The following is a 19630-nucleotide window of genomic DNA, read 5'->3' on the forward strand; positions in this document are numbered from 1 at the left end:
GTGGCCTCACTCAAGACTAAACAGCCACCAGGCACGCTCACCTATTATGTCCTTTGCCCCCTTCTGAGGTGCCACCCGAGGACCAGGACTGAGGGCCAGGTGCCCAGTGACCAGACCAGGAACCCTGACAAGCACAGATGCTGGCCACACGCAGGCTCTGCCCAGGCCCCACACAGAGAACACATCCGAGCCATAGGAGGAAGCTACTGCCCTCCAGGTGGGGGATCCCTGCCTGCCCTCCATTCAGCGGTCTGCACTGCTCTGTGCTCTGGGTTCTCCAAAAGGCCAGACCAGTCAGGGTAGCTTCAGTGGGACAGAGTGGAAACACCAACACCAAGCCTGTGTCTGTAGTGCTGAGGTGGGACAGGCCACCGTGCCCCTGGGATGCAGCCTGGCTGGACCCAGCTTGGGGCCGTGCCTGCTAGGAAGTGCTCTCTGGCAAGCCCTTGGCTGCTAAGGAAGGCAGGAGCTTCCACGGTGCCTTTTTCAGATGCGTTTTTATTGGTGCCTCTAAGAAATTCAGAATTTCAGGTGATGACCATCTCACTGGAACTGCCTGCATGTGGTCATGAGACTCCCGTAAGAAAGCACTGTCATTTACTGGTGCTTGGCGGGGGGGGGGGGGGGGGGGGGGGGGGGGGTAGGAGGACAGAGGAAGCCTGCAGCACTGCCTGCGGCGCCCCCAGTGTGCCCTGCTGACTTGTCTCTGCTCTGTGCACCGTGAACACGTCGTCTGGGAGTCCACCATCCCCCCCAGCTCGGCCTCACAGGACCAAAAGACGGGGCGCTGCATGGCTACTTCCATAGCTCGCCTAGCGGCCTCTGTGTGACAGCCTGGATGGTGTCCACAGAGAGGGCGTGGATTTCCTTGTGGACATCTTCGATGCTTTTGGAGGCGTCGACCATCTGTCCCCACGGGGGAGGCAGGAGAAAAAGAAAATGGTTAACGCTCTTCATTACTTTCAGTGTGCAGGGATTTCAGACGGGGCTGGGTTCTAGAAGGGTACAGTACACCTCTGGGGTTCTTCATCCTACACCTTTGTATGACCTTTGCCCTTCTTGGCAGAGGGGTGGGGGGACTTGGCCTATGTCCTTGGGATGAAGCTGACCCACACTCCTGCTGCAGCCCAGATACAGGAGAAACCCCCCATCTTGCCACTGATCAGACCCTCTCCCTCCCCCAGTTCATGCCGGTGGGCATGTCAGTGGGGCGCCCCCGCACCAGCACCCACCCCATCCTGGTTGGTGGGGCTTCGGTCTCTGCAGAGAAGGCCGGGAGAGTCTGCCCCTCTGAGGCCATGCCCGGATGCTGCTCGGAGCGCAAGAAAGTTCTCCACAGAAGCTAACCCTGGGTTTGACTCCTCTCCTTCTGGGGAAGAGAGTTCCATCCTGACCCAGCTGGCTGCTCTCCCCCTCGATGAAAGCATGAGGACCTCTGGTCACTATACGACCCGGCCACCTGAGAAACCACTCTCTGTCTGAAGCAAGGATGACCAAGCTGGACAGAATCTTCTGTGTGCTCAGGGTGGGGTACTTTGTCTCACTGTTGGTCCAGGCTCGGTCCTGATGGGGCCTCTGGGGCAGGCAGTTCTGCAGAAGCTGCGGCGGTTGTGGACTAGGTCTGACTGCACGGCTCGCAGTGATCCGCCCAGCCTGAGATCCCACAGTGACAGCTGCCTGAAGGCTCTTGGGACTGCTTATTGCAAACCATGAACTAGGCTGAACCTCACACGTGGGTGTAATACATGTGCGTGCACACACACGCTGCATAGGACCTCGTACACTGGCATACTACGTGCACACACACATTGCACATGGGCGTACTATGCACACATTACAGATAAACTCGCACACACACGGGTACTACACACGCGCACATTACATATAAACTCTAACGCAGGCAATCACGTCTAAACCACATCTCTAGTCCTCTGAGGGCCTTGGGGCAGAGACAGCACCGTGTCAACAAGCACCTGGGCCCCCGGACCCAGGTTTAGGATAGCTTTCCCCTCAAGACGGGAGCACGGAAACCCGGGGAAGCAGCAAACCCAGGGCGGGGCTGGAAGTGGACAGGATGAACCCCGAAAGTATTAATGTGCTGGGGGGCAGTCAGTGTCCCAACATGCAGGGGACCCACGAGAAGTAACAGGAGCTGCTGGGCGGGGCACAGCATAGACGGCAGGGAGTCAAAACAGAAACACGAGTCCGTACAGATATGAATGTACAAGTAAACTGAAAATCCGATGAGCTGTGAGATTTTTACATGGTTTATAAGAATCTCATCACAAACTGCTTCTTATTTACAGGGGGAGATAGAGTCCACGTCCCCGTGGAGAAGCCTCACAAGTACCACTGAGCCAAGTGGTGAAAGGGGATGTCACTCGGCCATACAAAAGGATGAGCTCTTGCCATTGGCAACCACACGGGGGCCCTAGATGGTGTCATCCTCCGTGAAATGAGTCACATGGAGAAGGACAGATACTGTAGGATTTCGCTTATATGTGGAGTCTCACGTAAGTGAATAATCGCACACAGAAGCTGAGCCATAAGCGCAGAGGATGCACAACTGCCCCCTCAGGGAAGGGGGTGGAGGCAGACAGATGAGAGGCACCGCACAGGGACTATGGTCAGGGATCCCGTGATGGCGTTGTGTACTGACAGGTGCGGCCACCTGTGTGGGGAGCCCCGAGTAACGTACGAGCCTGTCCAGTCACTTGGCTGCACACCGACGTTCGTCTAAGTGTGTGTCAGTGGCATGTGAGTAAAAATAAATACCCCAGAAAGTGAACATCACCAGGAGTGGAACAAAAGGGAATCCTACACATATGGCAGGACGCAGTGAGAACCCAGTGCCCCTCCCAGGCCACCAGCAAAGACACACAGCCTGTATCCCACCACAGACACACAGCCTGGATCCCACCACGGGGAAAAAGCCAAGTCCATTGGACACTCACTTACAAATCACCCCCTGTGAACTTCAAAAGTGTCAATGTCATGAAAGTCACACAAGCTGGAGAATAGAGAGAGGACTGTACACTGAGTCATTTGTTAAAAAGGACACTAGTGGGAAGGCGCCTGGGTGGCTCAGTGGGTTTAGGCCTCTGCCTTCGGCTCGGGTCACGATCCCAGGGTCCTGGGATTGAGTCCCGCATTGGGCTCTCTGCTTGGCAGGGAGCCCACTTTCTCCTCTCTCTCTCTCTCTGCCTGCTTGTGATCTCTCTCTGTCAAATAAATAAATAAAATCTTAAAAAAAAAAAAAGGACACTAGTGGGACCAGTGGGGGAGCCTGAAGGGGCTTGGGGACCTGAGGGTAGCAAGGGATGCACAGTAATGTCCCGGTTTTGACAGTACACGGCAGGGAGGGGGCATCAGAGACTAATTTGTTCTCAAATGGTCCCAGGAAGAATTTTTTGTATTGTACTTGCAAGTTTTAAGGTTTTTTTTTTTGTTGTTGTTATTGTTTAAAAATCTTTTCAAAGAATGTTAAAAAAGTTAATTTTCAGACAAACAAAAGCTGAGAGTTCTATCCTAGGAGATCCAGCATACAGGAAATGTTTAAAGATGTTCTTAAGTTGAAGAAGTGACATGAGATGAAAACTGGGGAGGTTCGGGGTGGAGAGAGCCAGCACTGGTTGGAAGGAGATGGTTTCCTGTTTCTTTCCCCCACTCCCACTCCAGATTTCATACCTTCTTGTCTTGTTCTTTACAGGGTTTGAAATGTGTTATAAATTAAGAATTGCTTAAACCACATAGAACTGTTTGACAAAGGAAAAACAGAAAAGGAACAGAACTTTGTAATTTCTTGTATGATAAAATTATACAGTACAAAAATGGGACTGAAGCTTCCATGTGTGGAAAGAAATGCCCTTTTCGACCATTAGACAAGTGCACGGGCTCACCACTGATGTGAGCTCATGAGAGATGGAGAGCCTGTGGATACGCAGGCATCCTCTGCTTTGCGAAAGTTCGCAGTACACCAGTTTGCTTTCGTGAAGAATTTAGGTTAGTACCTATTTTTGCTAACAGAAAAAGATCCAGAAAGTGTTTTTGCTTTTACAAAAAAAGGTGAAAAGCAAAAAGTTCATTCAGCGTCAGCACTGCAGGGAGCCGTCCCAGGCACCCAGAGCAGCAGAAGGCGCCCACATGCTCCTTCTTGGGAATCTCTCTTGGCAGCTTGGCGTCTGGCCGCCAGAGCTTGGCTTTGTGTCTGGGAGCCTGTGGGCTTCATCTCCATTGACTCTGGGCGTCTGTTAGCAAGTTGTGTCCTAAGTACCAGAAAAGCCTAAGAGAGGTGATTTTCTAGCTCTGGGAACGCTCGAAAAGATTTCTGTGTCAATCAGTGGTGATTGCTTCTTTGCTTTATGGCATTTTCACTCATGAGCGGTTTCATGGGAACACTGTACTTCTAGCTAGTGGTGAAAGCCATACTTTAAAAATATGTGTGCAACCTGTGTCACAAAGAAGCCCCCTGAGAGGAACCCCCACCCTGGCAATGAGCAAGCAGAAGTCAGTGCGGACGAATGGGGAGGGCCACAGACAGGCAGGTCACGGGAGAAGCACCAACCAGACAAGATGGCCAAACTAGGAGCCGAGGCCAATGGAGCAGCAAGAAGGCTGCCTGTCTCACCAGTAAGACCTGTCAACCATCCACAGTATCAGCTTTCTGGTTGCCAGGCTGCCTCTGACCACCCGGGGACAAAGATGGGTCCAGGCGACCAGGGTGCCCTCACACGAACTGGGTCTGGGGATGGGCACGTGCAGGGAGGCATGGGGAAGGGGCCCAATCTGGCACCCCTGGTGTCCCTCCTCAGAGAGGACCTGACGTCCTTCATGGATGGAGACTGGGGCTAGGCCCTGGGTGAGGTGCGGAGGTGGAGGGAGCAGGGCTGCAGGGCACCGAGCACAAGGAGATGGCAAAGTGTGGTGGGGGGGTGGGCATGAGCCTGAGGGTGAGGCCCAGGCCTCTGAGTGAGCCTGTAGACAAGTGCTCATCCCCACGGAAGGAAACAAGGAATGGCTCTGGGGCCGAACTGGTAGGATAGGGTTGAGAGGGAGACAGCAAATGACTCCCAGGGGGTGGGGAATGAGCCCCAAACCAGCCAGTCCCAACTTTCAAGGAGACTGGGGGTATGGGGCCTGCAGACACAACAAGCCAGAGTGTGACTCACAGGTGAAAGAGAGAAGGCAGTGTGAGGAGTGCCTTACAGGTCAATGTTCTAGGTGACAAGCATGGCAAAACCTGGCGGAGGACAGCTGCCTGTGCAGGACTGCTGTTTGGGAGGGGCTGTCTGGCCCATTCTCCCCAACTCACCCAGCAGGTACCCATCTCCCTTGTTTCACACAATCACAAAGGAGCAGAAACTGAGAGGGTGTCCTGAGGCACCCTCCAGCGGAGCAGCCCTTGGCCAATGGCTCCTCTCAGGCGCAGGACCTGAGCCACTTGTCGGCGGCTTCCAGCCGGCCGGTTCTGGGGGTAACACCAGAAGACACGCTCACCTTCCAGTTCAGAGTCTCGTCCGCCATCAGCTGGTGGAAGCAACGCAGTGCCCGCTCCTGGAAGTTCCCGTTCTCGTAGCGTTCACGGCCGAACTCTCCCCGTGCCGCAGCCTCCGCCAGCTGTAACTGAAGGAACACCACCAGGTCCGGCTTGGGGAGGCCCACGTCCGGCTGCTTGCACCAATCCAGGGAGAAATTCTGGCAGCATGGAACCCAAGAGTTAGAGAAAGAAGGTTTAATGGGGTCTAATTCTTTTTTTTTTTTTTTTTAATTTGACAGATCACAAGTAGGCAGAGAGGCAGGCAGAGAGAGAGAGGAGGAGGAGGCAGGCTCCCCGCTGAGCAGAGAGCCTGATACGGGACTTGATCCCAGGACCCTGAGATCATGACCTGAGCCGAAGGCAGAGGCTTTAACCACTGAGCCACCCAGGCGCCCCTAATGGGGTCTAATTCTTGATTTCAAAATTCATAAAAGGGGAAAAATGAGCTAATGTCCAGCTGATATACCAAAAATGGAGCCTTCTTACATGGTAGTGGTTTTTATTCCTGAGATCTCAAATGGTTTTGCCTTCTCCTTCGTTTGCTTTGACTTTGTGAATATACATTCAAAGACAGGATTCCCCATAGCCCCGTGGAATCAGCACCCACAGCCTGGGTCCAAGGGTGGGCGTGCCAACACAGTCCCATGCCCTCTGGCCAGGCAGAACGCTCAGTCCACGTGGCAGACCCTGGAGGCCCACCACACACAGGAGGCCTGGGGTAGGCAGCAGATGGGCCCATGGGGGAACGACCCCTAGTTTGGGTCCTATACCCACATCTCTGCTGGGTAAGGGCGTGAGCCCCCTTGAGAGAATGCTGGAGCCCTGCTGTAAGCATGCGCCACAGGCCTCTCCTCCACCCTCCTGCTCCTATTCATCTCATCAACTTCTAAAAATAGTGTCCCCATTTTTGGAGGAAAAGGTCATGTCCAGGAAGGCCCTGTCTCAAAGCCGCAGAGCTCTGAAGACTTAGGTTTAATAATTTTTTTTTTAAAGATTTTATTTATTGGGGCGCCTGGGTGGCTCAGTGGGTTAAGCCGCTGCCTTCGGCTCGGGTCATGATCTCGGGGTTCTGGGATCGAGTCCCACATCGGGCTCTCTGCTCAGCAGTGAGCCTGCTTCCCCCTCTCTCTGCCTGCCTCTCTGCCTACTTGTGATCTCTCTCTGTCAAATAAACGAATACAATCTTTAAAAAAATTTAAAAAAAAGATTTACTTATTTGACAGGTAGAGATCACAAGTAGGCAGAGAGGCAGGCAGAGAGAGAGAGAGAGAGGAGGAAGCAGGCTCCCCATTGAGCAGAGAGCCCCATGCGGGGTTTGATCCCAGGACCCTGAGACCATGACCTGAGCTGAAGGCAGAGGCTTTAACCCACTGAGCCACCCAGGCGCCCCAAGACTTAGGTTTAGAACCCAGCTCTGCACTGGGAGCTATAGGCTCAAGTAAGGTACTCAGCTGAGGAGTGAGCCCGTCAGCCCCCACAGACCCCCAGCAGCACATCAGGAAGACACAAGGGAGACAGTCCAGGACATGACGGTCAGTTGCCCCATCCTCCTCTTCCAGATGGAATCTCACTGACCAACACTTCCATAGGGCAAGAGTCCTTTTAGAAAAATTCCAGCCAGCACATGAGGAATGATGAGCAGAATTGAGGTCACCATTGTGCAACCCCTCGTGAAGGTACCATCACCCAGGGCTGTTACCACAAATGAGATAGCCAGATACCCTGTGTCTCTCGATATGAGAGCCCAGAACTCCTTCAAGTAACCTCCTCAAAATAAAATCTTAAAAAATTTTAATGCAAGGAAAAAAGGAAATGTGGGAGCCTGTATCATCACAGAGATCTAAGACACACGTCAAGTACGGCCCTGACATGGATTCTGATCCAGTTCGACTGCAGAGACCCAGGATGAGTCTATTTCTAAGTGAATGGCCACTGCACACACGGACCGAATGATGGCAGCATAAAACACCTGCATTTGTAAGAAGTCATTTTTGGGACATGAGCTGAATGAAGTGTTCACGAAGGAGCTGGTGATGTGTCTGGTGGGTTGGGGCAGAGAGCAGCAGGGGACAGTGCTGGGTGGGATATCATTTTCTCAGCTGGTATGTAGCTGAAAAGTTCTACTAAGCCACAGACCACAGTGGCAGAGTAGCCCCTGTACCCCAAATGACCGCCCCATGGCTGGCTCGCGGAGGCTGGGAAAACCCACAGAAGGTGCCCGACATGCACCATCCACTCTGCAAGCACGACACTGAACAGAGGAGCACTGCTGAGCAACCATCACGGGGAAGGGACATGGTGACACCCACCGTTGACATTACCGACGAGCTACGGCTCTGTCAACGTCTGCTCCTCCCACCGATACACAGCAAGTGGACCAGGCAAAGGGAAGGGACCTAACGCACCACACGCTCCTGAGTCCACACCTGGCATCATCCCACTGGGGCCACGCGGCACTCACCTCCTTTGCACTGGTGAAGGCGACACCAGAGAATGCATATCTGTCAACGACGAGGGTGATGCCCTGGCCCAACTTCTTCTTGATCAGAGGCCTAAAAACAGAGAGCATTCCTGAGCCATGGTCCTGGCTTCCCAGGCCAACAGTGTAAGTCACCAATACATACACCAGCGCAGTGAAGGGAGGACAGGGCGGCGATTTGCAGCCTCGTGTGTATTCAGAAAAGCTCCAGGTCTTCTCTTCAGAAGATGCCACTGGGGTACTCCCAGCAAAGCCCAATGTGGAGAAGATAAGTCCACGAAAATAGAACAATCACAACTGCTGAAGACGAATGAACAGAGGCAGGCTTGAGGGCCGTCTGGGCGAGGATGGGGAGGGGGATGTGCAGGGGGGATGCGGAGGGGCTGGGTGATCCTGCTGGGAAGGAGAGCCCCGGAGAGCAAAGGCGCAGATGCAGTAAAGATGGGATCATACTTGCTGCCTAGAGTCTGAAGGGCCAGGACGAGGAGGGACAGCCTGGCAAAGGATGTCCTCAACCAGGTGGCGGCAGCTCAACCCCCATCCCCCTGCCCCAAGACCTTAGGAGGACTCGCAGACAAGGAGCTTGATGTTAGTAGGAAGTGTCACTTGCACTTTGTGGAAGAGAAAGAGGAGATGTCCTTGAGGATCTCACAGAACGGTAGGGAGGGAGAAGGTACACCTCCAGCAGTAAAATGCGGTTTTCATCACAGCATTAGCTGTAATCGCAAACTATTAAAAACAATTACTTGATCTCACAAACAGAAAATTGGTAGAAAATATAACGACAGCACATGCACAAGAGGATGATTCTGCTGTATGAGGAGTAAGGGACATGTCCGTCAGTTGGGAAAGCAGAGGACCACATGTGACAGGTTACGTTTTGAGGAATGGGGCAAACTGGAGAATGAAGACATCACATACATCTCTGCCTGTGTGTAAAATAATTCCAGAGGGGAACACTAGAATGGAATAGGGGGCAGCTGGGTGGCTCAGTGAGTTAAGCCTCTGCCTTTGGCTCAGGTCATGATCTCAGGGTCCTGGGATCGAGCCCCACTTTGGGCTCTCTGCTTGGCAAGGAGTCTGCTTCCCCCTCTCTCTGCCTACATGTGATCTCTGTCAATTAAATAAATAACATCCTTATTTTTAAAAAAAATGAATGGAATAGGCTACCCACAGAGGATGGGCAGAAGTGGGTGGGTAAGGCAGTGACCTTTTTCTATGACTCTGACTTTTAGAAGCATTTAATGTTTCATGTATTCAAAAATTAAATCAAATGGGGGAAAAAAATCCCTAAAATCACATACAAAGTCAAATGAACGTGCACCCTGATGAACAGTGAAGAGCAGAAAATCCTGCCCAAAGAGACCTCTGAACACAGCACTCAGGGTGCCCTTGTTATAAGGACAGAGGTGAAAACCAGCAGTGACCTCTATGTAGGCTTTTACAGAGGTGGGTAGACTAACGATGCCATGAGCCAGGAAGAGCATGGCACTGGAATGGACCACCAGTTATCAGTGACCAGAGAGAGAGAGAGAGAAACAGACACAGACAAGATAAAATTACACGCAGGTCCGACCACAACGGGAGTCTAGAGTCAGGGATGCTCACTAGCAGCAAGCACCAGCACCCAGATGCTGCACTCTGCAACTACAAAGAAAGGAGCAGCTGGCTCCTGGGCTGGAGCAGGAGAAAACACAAGAGAAACCTGAACATCTTGTTCTCCCAGAAAGTTCTCAAAAAATGGACACAGGAGCCAACGTGAAGAGATTTCCAGAGGCCAAATTTGCAATAATCTGAACATCAAAACAGCTGATAGTGTGACCCTCCAAGTAAAAAAGAGCATGTGAGCCCACGTTGATGATGGGATGCACGGATGAGCAGGGGAGGCTCTTCCTTACGTAGGAAGCCGACTAATACATGCAGAAGTGACAGATTAGAAAAGTCACCATCTGAAATCACAACAGATTCAAGCAGGTTTATTAATGAACAATGAAGTACAAAATCAAAGTTTGATAAGGAAGGGGATATTTATGTAGTTTTATAGTATTCCCTCCCCTTTCTTATACTGATTTTTTAAAAAAGATTTTATTTATTTGCCAGAGATAACACACAAGCAGGGGGGAGCATCAGGTAGAGGGAGAAGCAGGTTCCCCACAGAGCAGAGACCCTGATGTGGGACTTGATCCCAGGACCCCGGGATGATGACCTGAGCTGAAGGCAGATGCTCAACTGACTGAGCCACCCACATGTCCCTCCCCTTTTGACTACTTGTAACAGGAAGGAGTCATTTGGTGGAACAGCCTGGACAGCACACCTTTCACAAGCAATCCAGTGATGGCCAAACCGCACTCGATCCCTCCTGGCTCACTGTCCTAGACAACTGACCCAACGTCACTTCCATGGTATTCTTGACAAAAATACAAATCCAGCTCTACTTGTGAGGAAACATCAGACCAACTCTGAATTTCATAAAATAAATGACCTGTAAATTTTTAGAAAGTGAGCAAATGATAACACAAGTGTGACAAAGTATGAATAACAGGTGAAGTCTGGATTCCTGGCACTGTTCTTGCAACTCTTCCAGCTGACTAGAATTATTCCAAAGTAAAAACTTAAACATATGTAAAGTAGAAAACTGCTAGATTGGGGCGCCTGGGTGGCTCAGTGGGTTAAAGCCTCTGCCTTTGGCTCAGGTCATGGTCTCAGGGTCCTGGGATGGAGCCCCGCATCAGGCTCTCTGCTCAGCAGGGAGCCTGCTTCCTCCTCTCTCTCTGCCTGCCTCTCTGCATACTTGTGATCTCTCTCTGTCAAATAAATAAATAAAATCTTAAAAAAAAACAACTGCTAGATTGATGAAATAAAAGAAACTGCTCATTTCTAGGAGTGAATTCTTGCAGGCAGTGCTATTTCCGACTCTCCTGGAGGAGCACTGGGTTTTGGTAAACAGAGATGAGGGAAATGGAGGGTGTCACCCCACTCTGCGAGGGGAGTGCCACAAGCTCTGTGGTCCTGAACTTTAAAGATGCCAGAGGACAAGCATTTTTGGGAACCAGCAACTGACTCAGTTAAGATGAAGCATAAGCAGAGAGGTGGACAATTAAAGGGCTGGAGGAAAATACCAGTTTCTCTAAAAGTTCTTCCAAACAGCCCAGGTTGACTGAGCCCTCACTCCCAGGCCTGCCTGGCCAGCTTTCCTTGACCCTGGCTGGGGGAACCGCCATGGGACACCACCACGACCGCCACTCTGATGAGGAAGCTGCGGTGCAGAGCAGCTGTGCAGGGCCACGGTCACACAGCTGGTGGGCAGTGGTGCCTCATGTAACCCTGGCATCCGACCTGTCACCCAAGGACTTTCAAATCTAACCAATCAAATGGCGGTGGCTGGAATGACCCGAAGGTGTAGCTGTGGGAGCTAAGGCAGAAAAGATGGAGCATAGGCACGCAGACCTGTGTATCGGGGGCAGGATCACGAGGAAGCCAGGTTAGCATTTTCACTTTTAAATGGACCTGCCTTATTTTTCTATAAAGCCCCAAAAAGTAAAATCGGAACAATTATACCCATAAATTCCAGATGTATTAAGGACTATAAAAATGATCTCATTTTGCTCTTTTCCTTGGGAGTGGGAAGGACTTTCCAAAGCAGACACCACAAAACCAGAAGAGAGCAGTGCAGGCTTGACTGTAAGAGGGAACGGTGCAAAACCACGAACAAGCATCTGGCCGAATCTACTGCCCACAGCCTTTCTGGAGACCACCGCAGACTGACTGGAAAGTCATAGCTCAGCCAGGCAGCATCAGAAAGCCAGTTATGAGATGGTTTGTATGGGAGGACCTCTTTATTTATGTTAAAAGATAAATGGAAACATGGGGCGCCTGGGTGGCTCAGTGGGTTAAGCCTCTGCCCTTCGGCTCGGGTCATGATCACAGGGTCCTGGGATCAAGCCCAGCACCGGGCTCTCTGCTCAGCGGGGAGCCTGCTTCCCCTCTCTGCCTGCCTCTCTGCCTACTTGTGATCACTCTGTCAAAATAAATAAAATCTTAAAAAAAAAAAAAAAGGAAACAAAAGCATCTAAAAGCACACAGCACAGGCACTTGCTCACAGTTAAATGCTGAGTGAAGAGGTAGAAAATGTAAAGTAAAAGGGGGTGTGGGGGAGTAAACTGTGAACTTCTGTTAATAATGTTGTCAACATGTGGCACTGGGGGGCTGTTTCTGACTCCCGACAGCTTCTAATCTCAGGGGCCTGGGAATTGGGCTCACACTCAGCACAGAGCATGCCTGTCTCCCTCCCTCTGCGCCCCACCCCCACCCTCCTCTCACCCTCTCTCATTCTCAAAGAAATAAAATCTTTACAGAAAAGTGTCAATATCAGTTCATCCACTGTAGCAAATGCAACACACTAATCTAAGACAAATAATATGAGAAACCGGGGGCAGAAGCGGGAGGGGACAGAGGTGGGGGAACTGTACTTATCAGTAGCTTTTCCATAACCCTAAAATTACCCTACAAAACAACGTCTGTCTGTCCATTACAAAGAGGTGGCAGGGCAGGAGGAAGAAGCGCGAGTTCGTGCTCTTTGGCAAACAGGGTTGGAGTCAGGGGGACAGGATGGGCGCTCGGCCAGGTATGGCCTCGGGCTTACTGCCCACGACCCCCGAGTCGAGAGCCGCGTTCACCCGCCGCGGTCAAGCAGGAGGTAAAGCGCTGGGGGCGGGCGGCGCGTCAGTAGCGTTTACACTTGCTCCCAGCGGTTCGCGGAGAAGAGCAGATGCACCGAATGGTCCTCCAGTTCCCTTTTCTCCTCCAAGTAAGAGCTCAGCAGCCGACCGATCTCAGTTGATCTTTCTAAACAGAGAGAGAGAGAGAGAGACCCACGAAGTGAGCGCAGGCCTCCCCACCTGAGTGAGGACACGGCTGGGGCCGGGCCGCGGGCTGCGGTTTCCTTTGTGGCGCCGCCCGGGTTCGGAGTGTCTCCGAGAGCCGGCCGCGGGGTGCAGGTGCCCGCACGGAAGAGCTCAAGGGAGGGAAGGCCGGAGCCCCACGACCCCGCCGCGCGCCGCTGCCCGATCCGCCTGCCTGAGGCGTCGCGGGGAGACCGCCGCGCCGGTGTCTCCGTGCGCACGTCCGAGGCCGGTGAAGCCATGCCTCCAGCCGCTCCGACGGGAACAGCCAGGCCAGAAGCCGCGGCCCGGATTCCCGCCAGCGCCGGGACCGCCTGCCCGCCCACGACTGCAGCCACCGCCCCGCGGCCCCGACACCGAGCGGCCCCGCCGTCCCACGGCCCCGACACCGAGCAGCCCCACCGCCTCGCGATCCCGACTCCGACCCCGAGCGGCCCGGCTGGCGCCACACACACCCGGGAAGCGGAGCAGCTCGGCGCGGTGGCCCGCGGCGCACAGCGCTGCCACCAGCTTGCGGCTCTGCGTGCTCTTCCCGGCGCGGTCCACGCCCTCTAGCACGATGAGAGCCCCGCGCCGTGCCGCCATGCTCGCGCCTTCCCACCGCCCGCCGCCGCCGCGTCCCCGGCGTCGCTCCGAGCTCCCATTGGCGGGCGTCTGCTGCGCGCACTGCGATTAGCTGAAACGGACCTGCCGAACGCGGCGCGCGCTGGGACGGGCTGAAATAGGCCCGCGTCCGTGGCGCGCTCTGGAATTGACTCTGGAGGATCGCACGCTGGGATTGGCTGCCATTTTCCGGCCTTGCCCGGATTGGCTGGTATCGGCATAGGGGCGGGGCAAAGGCGAAGGCGCCATCGTCGCCCCGCCCCTTCCGGCGGAGACCCCGCCTTCCGGGGCGGGCGAGCCAGCGGCGGCGTGGGCTGGCGGCTGGCTGCTGGCTGGGAGGCCGGGGGCGGACCTTTCCTGTCCTCGCAGCAGTCCCGGGGAGGCGGTGGTGTCGTCTATTCTGCTTCTCGGGACTGCAGCGCCGGGGGAGCCGCGAGTCAGAGACGCCGGAGGCCGCCTCGCAGGAGAGGGAAAGGACGGTCTTGCCGGCCCTCGTGCCCGACTGCTGAGATGGGGGTCCCCGTCCCGTCCGGAGGCTCCCGGGCGCTGTTGCCCCTTCAGGGGCGTCCAGGTCGCCTGCGCATGCTCTGGGCGAGGCCGTGCGTTCATGGGCGGGTGCCGTGCTGACTTCCGAGGGCCGGTCCTCGGGTGCCCGCCCGCCGGGGGCAGCGCTGGAAGCTGCGGGGCTGGCGACGAAGCGGACTCGCAGGCCACGACGAGCCAGGAGCCGCGTCCCGCAGTATCCCCCCGCAGCCGGCTTCGCGTCTGGACTTGTGCTGGACTCGGCCCTCAAGGCTGCTTGCTCGTGAGCTCTCGGGGGGCACCTGCCGCACGGGTCCCCGCAAGAGCTTGCTGAGGTGTTTCCAGGGTGGGCGGCGGCGGCTTCGCGGGGTTCTGGAGTTCACTCTCCGCGACTTCCCCGACTTCTCCTCCCCAAGCCCCTTAGAACGTGACTTCCCCAGGCAGCTAGCGTGGCTTCTTGTGCCCCAACCGGTTTGCCTGATGCAGTCTCAGTTCGGGAAGGGTGGGTAGATGATAGTATTCTTCCAAAGCATTTCCCCCTTCCTTGATATTGATAATTGGCTCTGCGGCTTCCAAATCCTGTTGGACTCACAGCTGACTCGCGTCCTTTGAAGGGGAAGCTCTTGTTTGGCTCGGCAGTTCCCTCCTCAGGCCGCCCCCCCCCCCCGCCCCCGCCACCGTGAGAAGAGCCTATGCACAATTAGGGCTGTGTTTTCAGCCTGGATCTCCAGTTAAGGAAATAAAGCTAAGACCAGGCTACGGCCACAGACGGATAGGTAGCATGGCAAGAAGTAAGCCATCGGCATTCCGAGTCCCTCCTGGAGATTGCGGGACCCCCATTACGGCAGCACAGCCTAGGGAGGGTTCACTGATAGAAAGGCTAGAGCGTAATGTTGTTGTAGTCATGGAAGCGATAGCCTTTGGTTTTATGTCTCCTGTTCTCAAAAGTCCATCTCCTGGGCCTTCAAAGGATGAAAGCATTACAGTAGAGAAGGGAACCTTCCCAGGCTTGGGCAGATGCCAGCCAGCCTTGAACCTCATCTGCAGGATGAGCTCACTGGGCTACAGGGAGAACATGTAATGCAGCGTGTCAGCTTGTGAATGCCTGGTCTTGCTGGATGTCTGTGAAAATGGAGGAACCTGGCGGTTGGGGCCTTGTGTGCAGGGTGGTGGTGCCGTGCCCTTTTGACCACAGCAGTTGCTAAACTAGCACAAGTTGGGTGACGTTTGTTATTAAGGTACAACAAGCAGTTTTGCTTCGAGTCTTCAACACGTCCTGCCTCTTATATCAGAATGACACTAAGTGCAAGCCTACCTGTGGCTTACATCATGGGGATATTTCGTTATCACACATAACTCAAAGTCCAGAGTTAGGCAGACGATAACTGCTTCTGCTGCCTGGTGATGTCAAAGGTCAGGCCCCCATGTTAGCAGTTCTAGCTTCTCCTTCCCGGTCACGGGGTGACTTTGGCATCTCCATGCATCCAGTGCTGATCTTGTGGCCCCACCATGGGCAGGGGCGTGGCCTCGCATCTGGACATTGTCTCCTTTCTCCTTTCTCATTGTCTCTGCTGCATGGACAGGTTGGTCTCAGGCCTGATGGTCAGCACAGTCGGCCCTAGAGCTGTGCAAGTAGGATCTCTTCACAGCACCATGGAGGCCTTATAGGTGGGCACTTGGTGGAGGAAATTGTAGGGTTCTGGGTCTAAGTGTGCTTGGAGACAGAGGGGACATAAAATGGGTTGTAAGGTGCCAATGGCTGATGAGCACACAGGGCTCATTAGGGCCCCCCTACTCTTACATGTTTGGGATTGTCCCTTAAAAAAAACCCCAAAAGGCACTAAAACCCTTTTACTCTTCCCTCTTCCTCAAGGATTGTGGCAGCAAAGGCTTTCTTGTTAGCCAGGCTACCCTGTCCAGACAGCACAGACCGTGGGGCTCCAATGGAGCCAGTCTTCCCATCATGTGGATGTGGAGAGAGGTCGCCAGTGTCTCTTCTTCCTCTTAATTCCCTTTTGGCATACAGTCACATTGGTAGCTAGCATTCCTATGAATCTGGGGGACTACTCAGTCTACAGCACTCCTGTACTTCCAGAGAGTCTGCTGGCCACATGAGTGCCCCGCTAGCCTGACTTCGTTTCCCAGCCCTGCTTGCAGGTGGATGTGGCCACACAGTTAAGCGCTGATGAACCGTCCGATGAACCGTGATCAGACGCAGCTTGTGCTCCTTCACGCAGCGGCCGGTGCTTTCCCTTTGCCCACCGCTTCCCCTCCCTGCAACCTGGCCTTGACCCTATTGATGATGACAAAACTCCCTAGGGGCAGACACTGCTGGAAGTGATCCTATGGAGCCCGGCTGCTGCCTGCTGGGCTATTCACACTGGGACTGCTGCACAAGAAATTAAATTCTGGGGGTGCCTGGGTGGCTCAGTCATTGAGCGTCTGCCTTCAGCTTGGGATGTGATCCCAAATCTGGTTGTCCCCAACAACTTGCTTGACCAATAAAATGTAGTGAGATTTCTCAGGACTACCGAGGAGTTTCCACAAGTAGTGCAGCTTCTACTGAGGCTCACTGGAACTCTCTGGAAGCCCTCCCTGCATGGTGAGAACAGTACCAGTACCTGGGACTGCTGTGCTGGAGAGGTCTCATGTAGGCACGCTGGTCCATGACGCCAATCATATGCTACCTTCCAGCTACCCCAGTGACCTCTAAAGTATTACACAGAACGAAAGAATCACTCGGCTGAGCCCGGCTGAAATGCATGACTCAAAAATTCTGAGTGTTGGGGTGCCTGGGTGACTCAGTGGGTTAAAGCCTCTGTCTTTGGCTCCGGTTGTGATCCCAGGGTCCTGGGATCGGGCTGTGTTGGGCTCTCTGCTCAGCAGGGAGCCTGCTTCCCTTCCTCTCTCTCTGCCTGCCTCTCTGCCTACTTGTGATCTCTGTCAAAGTCTATAAAGTGGTAATAAAATAGTTTAAAAAAAAGATTTTATTTATTTATTTGACACAGAGTGAGAGACAGAGAGGGAACACAAGCAGGGGGAGTGGGAGAGGGAGAAGCTCCCATCAAGCAGGGAGCCCGATACGAGGCTGGATCCCATGACCCTGGGATCATAACCTGAGCCAAAGGCAGACACTTAAGGACTAAACCACCCAAGTGCTCCTAAAATGGTTCTTTTAAGCAATTGTTTTCAGGTAGCTTATTATGCAGCAATAGCTGGAGCACATAGATACGTACAGCCATATGGACACATGTTCATCAGGGCATTACTGATGCTAATGAAAACTTCGTACAATCAAAACATTATACATCTATTGTTCAAAGTATGGCACACCAATGCAATGAAATAATCTAGTAAACAAAATGAAGTAGAACGAGTAAAACATGGCCAGGTGTTTATAAAGAGTATGAATTTAAAAATGTAAATAGTAGAAAAGTGGATAGTGTGATTCACCGGTAAGAAAACGAACAGCCCACGTTAAAAAGTGGACAAAAGTTAGAAAGTGCCTGGGTGGCTCAGCTGGTTCAAGCATCTGGCTCTTGGTTTCAGCTTGGGTTGTGATCTCAGGATCTGGCCCTTCACTGGGCTCCACACTCAGTGGGGAGTCTGCTCCCCCTCTGCCCACCCCCCACCACTTTCTAAATAAAATTTTTTCAAGTTTTCTTTTTAAGATTTTATCAATTTATTTGTCAGAGAGAGTGAGAGAGAGAGCACAAGCAGGGGGGAGTGGCAGGCAGAGAGAGGAGCCCGATGTGGGACTCGATCCCAGGACCCTGGGGATCATGGCCCTAGCTGAAGGCAGATGCTCGACCAACTGAGCCACCCAGGCATCCCATAAAAATTTTTTTTTTCTCAAAGATTTTTTTCATTTTTTTGATAGACAGCGAAGGCAGGAACACAAGCAGGGGAGGTGGGAGAGGAAAAGGAGACTTCCTGCCAAGCAGAGAGCCTGATGCGGGGTTCAGTCCCAGGACCCTGGGATCACAACCTGAGCTGAAGGCAGATACCTAACGACCGAGCCACCCAGGCGCCCCTCTAAATAAAATCTTTTTTAAAAAGTTAAAAAAGAAGAAATGGGCAAAAGTTATGAACAGACACCTCACCCAAAGAGATGTACAGATAGCAAATAGTAGGAAGAATTCATTAGGGAATTGCAAACAGAACAATGAAATATCTTTACCCACCCATCAGAATGGTCAAAATCCAGAACACCGACAACACCAAGTGGTAGTGAGGATGTGGAGCAACAGGAACTCTCGTTCTTTGCTGGTGGAAATGGAAAGTGATACAGCCACTTTGGAAGCCAGTTTGGTGGTCTCCTACAAACCTAGACAATCTTACTCTTTTTTGTATTTAACCAAAGGAATTAAAAACATGTCCACACAAAAACCTGTACATTAATGATTATAGTAGCTTTATTCATAATTGGCAAAATTTGGAAACAACCAAGATGTCTTTCAATAGGTGAATGGGTAAACTGGTACATCCAGACCATGGAATGTTACTCAGCATTAAGAAGGAATGAGCTACCAAGCCACAGAAAAGCACGGAGGAAACATAAATGCTTATTACTAAGTCAAAGAAGACAATCTAAAAAGTCTGTGAAACGTGTGATCCCAACTGTACAACATTTTGGAAAAGGGAAAACTGCAGTAAAAAGATCAGTGTTTGCCAAGGGTGCGGGGAGTGGGGAAAGGGCTGACAAGGTAGAACACAGCATTTTGGAGGCAGAGAAAGGATTCTGTATATTGTAATGTTGGATACATGTCATTACACATTTGTTAAAAACCTACAGATATACAACACAGAGTGAACCCTAAAGTAAACTACGGACTTTAATAATAATGTATCAAGGGCCGCCTCGGTGGCTCAGGCAGTTTAGCGTCTGCCTTCAGCTCAGGGACCGACTCAGGATTCTGGGATCCAGTCCCTCATAGTGCTCCTTGCTCAGCGGAGAGCCTGCTCCTCCCTCTCCTCCTCTCTCTCTCTCTGACAAATAAAATCTTAAAAAAAAAAAAATACTGTGTCCATATTATTTCACCAGTTATAATAAATGTAGCACACTAGTGCCAAGTGCTTGTAGTGGGGCTGTGTTTGCGAGTGCGCACGTGTTTAGGGGTCTATAGAAACTCTATTTTCTTTTTTTTTTTAAGATTTTATTTATTTGACAGAGATCACAGTAGACAGAGGCAGGCAGAGAGAGAGAGAGGGAAGCAGACTCCCTGCTGAGCAGAGAGCCCGATGCGGGACTCGATCCCAGGACCCTGAGATCATAACCTGAGCCGAAGGCAGTGGCTTAACCCACTGAGCCACCCAGGCGCCCGGAACTCTATTTTCTTCTCGATTTCCCCGTAAGCTTAAAATTACTCCAAAAAATGTAGTTTATTTAGTTAAAAACAACAACGCAGGCACCGAGGTCGGCGGTGCGCGGTCACGTACCTGCGCACTCCCCCGAGCACCGAAGGGACGTGCGCGGGCCGCGAACACTCGGACTCAAAGCTGAACCGGAGGCAGGTCCGCAGCCCGAGGACGTGGGGAAACCTGTCAACCATTCACGCGAACGTGAAACTGGAAGGACTGTGTTTCGTT

General features: G+C 52.6%; 1 protein-coding gene across 1 annotated transcript; it reads right to left on the reverse strand.

The window, feature by feature from the left end:
• Positions 1-481: 481 nt before the first annotated feature.
• On the reverse strand, positions 482-13542 carry DTYMK (deoxythymidylate kinase). Its single transcript, XM_047721655.1, has 5 exons — positions 13372-13542; positions 12752-12860; positions 7998-8088; positions 5497-5694; positions 482-906 (listed from the first exon to the last, which is right to left on the reverse strand). The coding sequence occupies exons 1-5, from the start codon at positions 13499-13501 to the stop codon at positions 796-798; spliced, it is 639 nt and encodes a 212-aa protein (XP_047577611.1). The 5' UTR covers positions 13502-13542; the 3' UTR covers positions 482-795.
• Between the last annotated feature and the right edge of the window lie 6088 nt (positions 13543-19630).

Source organism: Lutra lutra, chromosome 3, assembly GCF_902655055.1.
Source record: "Lutra lutra chromosome 3, mLutLut1.2, whole genome shotgun sequence".
Lineage (NCBI taxonomy): Eukaryota > Metazoa > Chordata > Mammalia > Carnivora > Mustelidae > Lutra > Lutra lutra.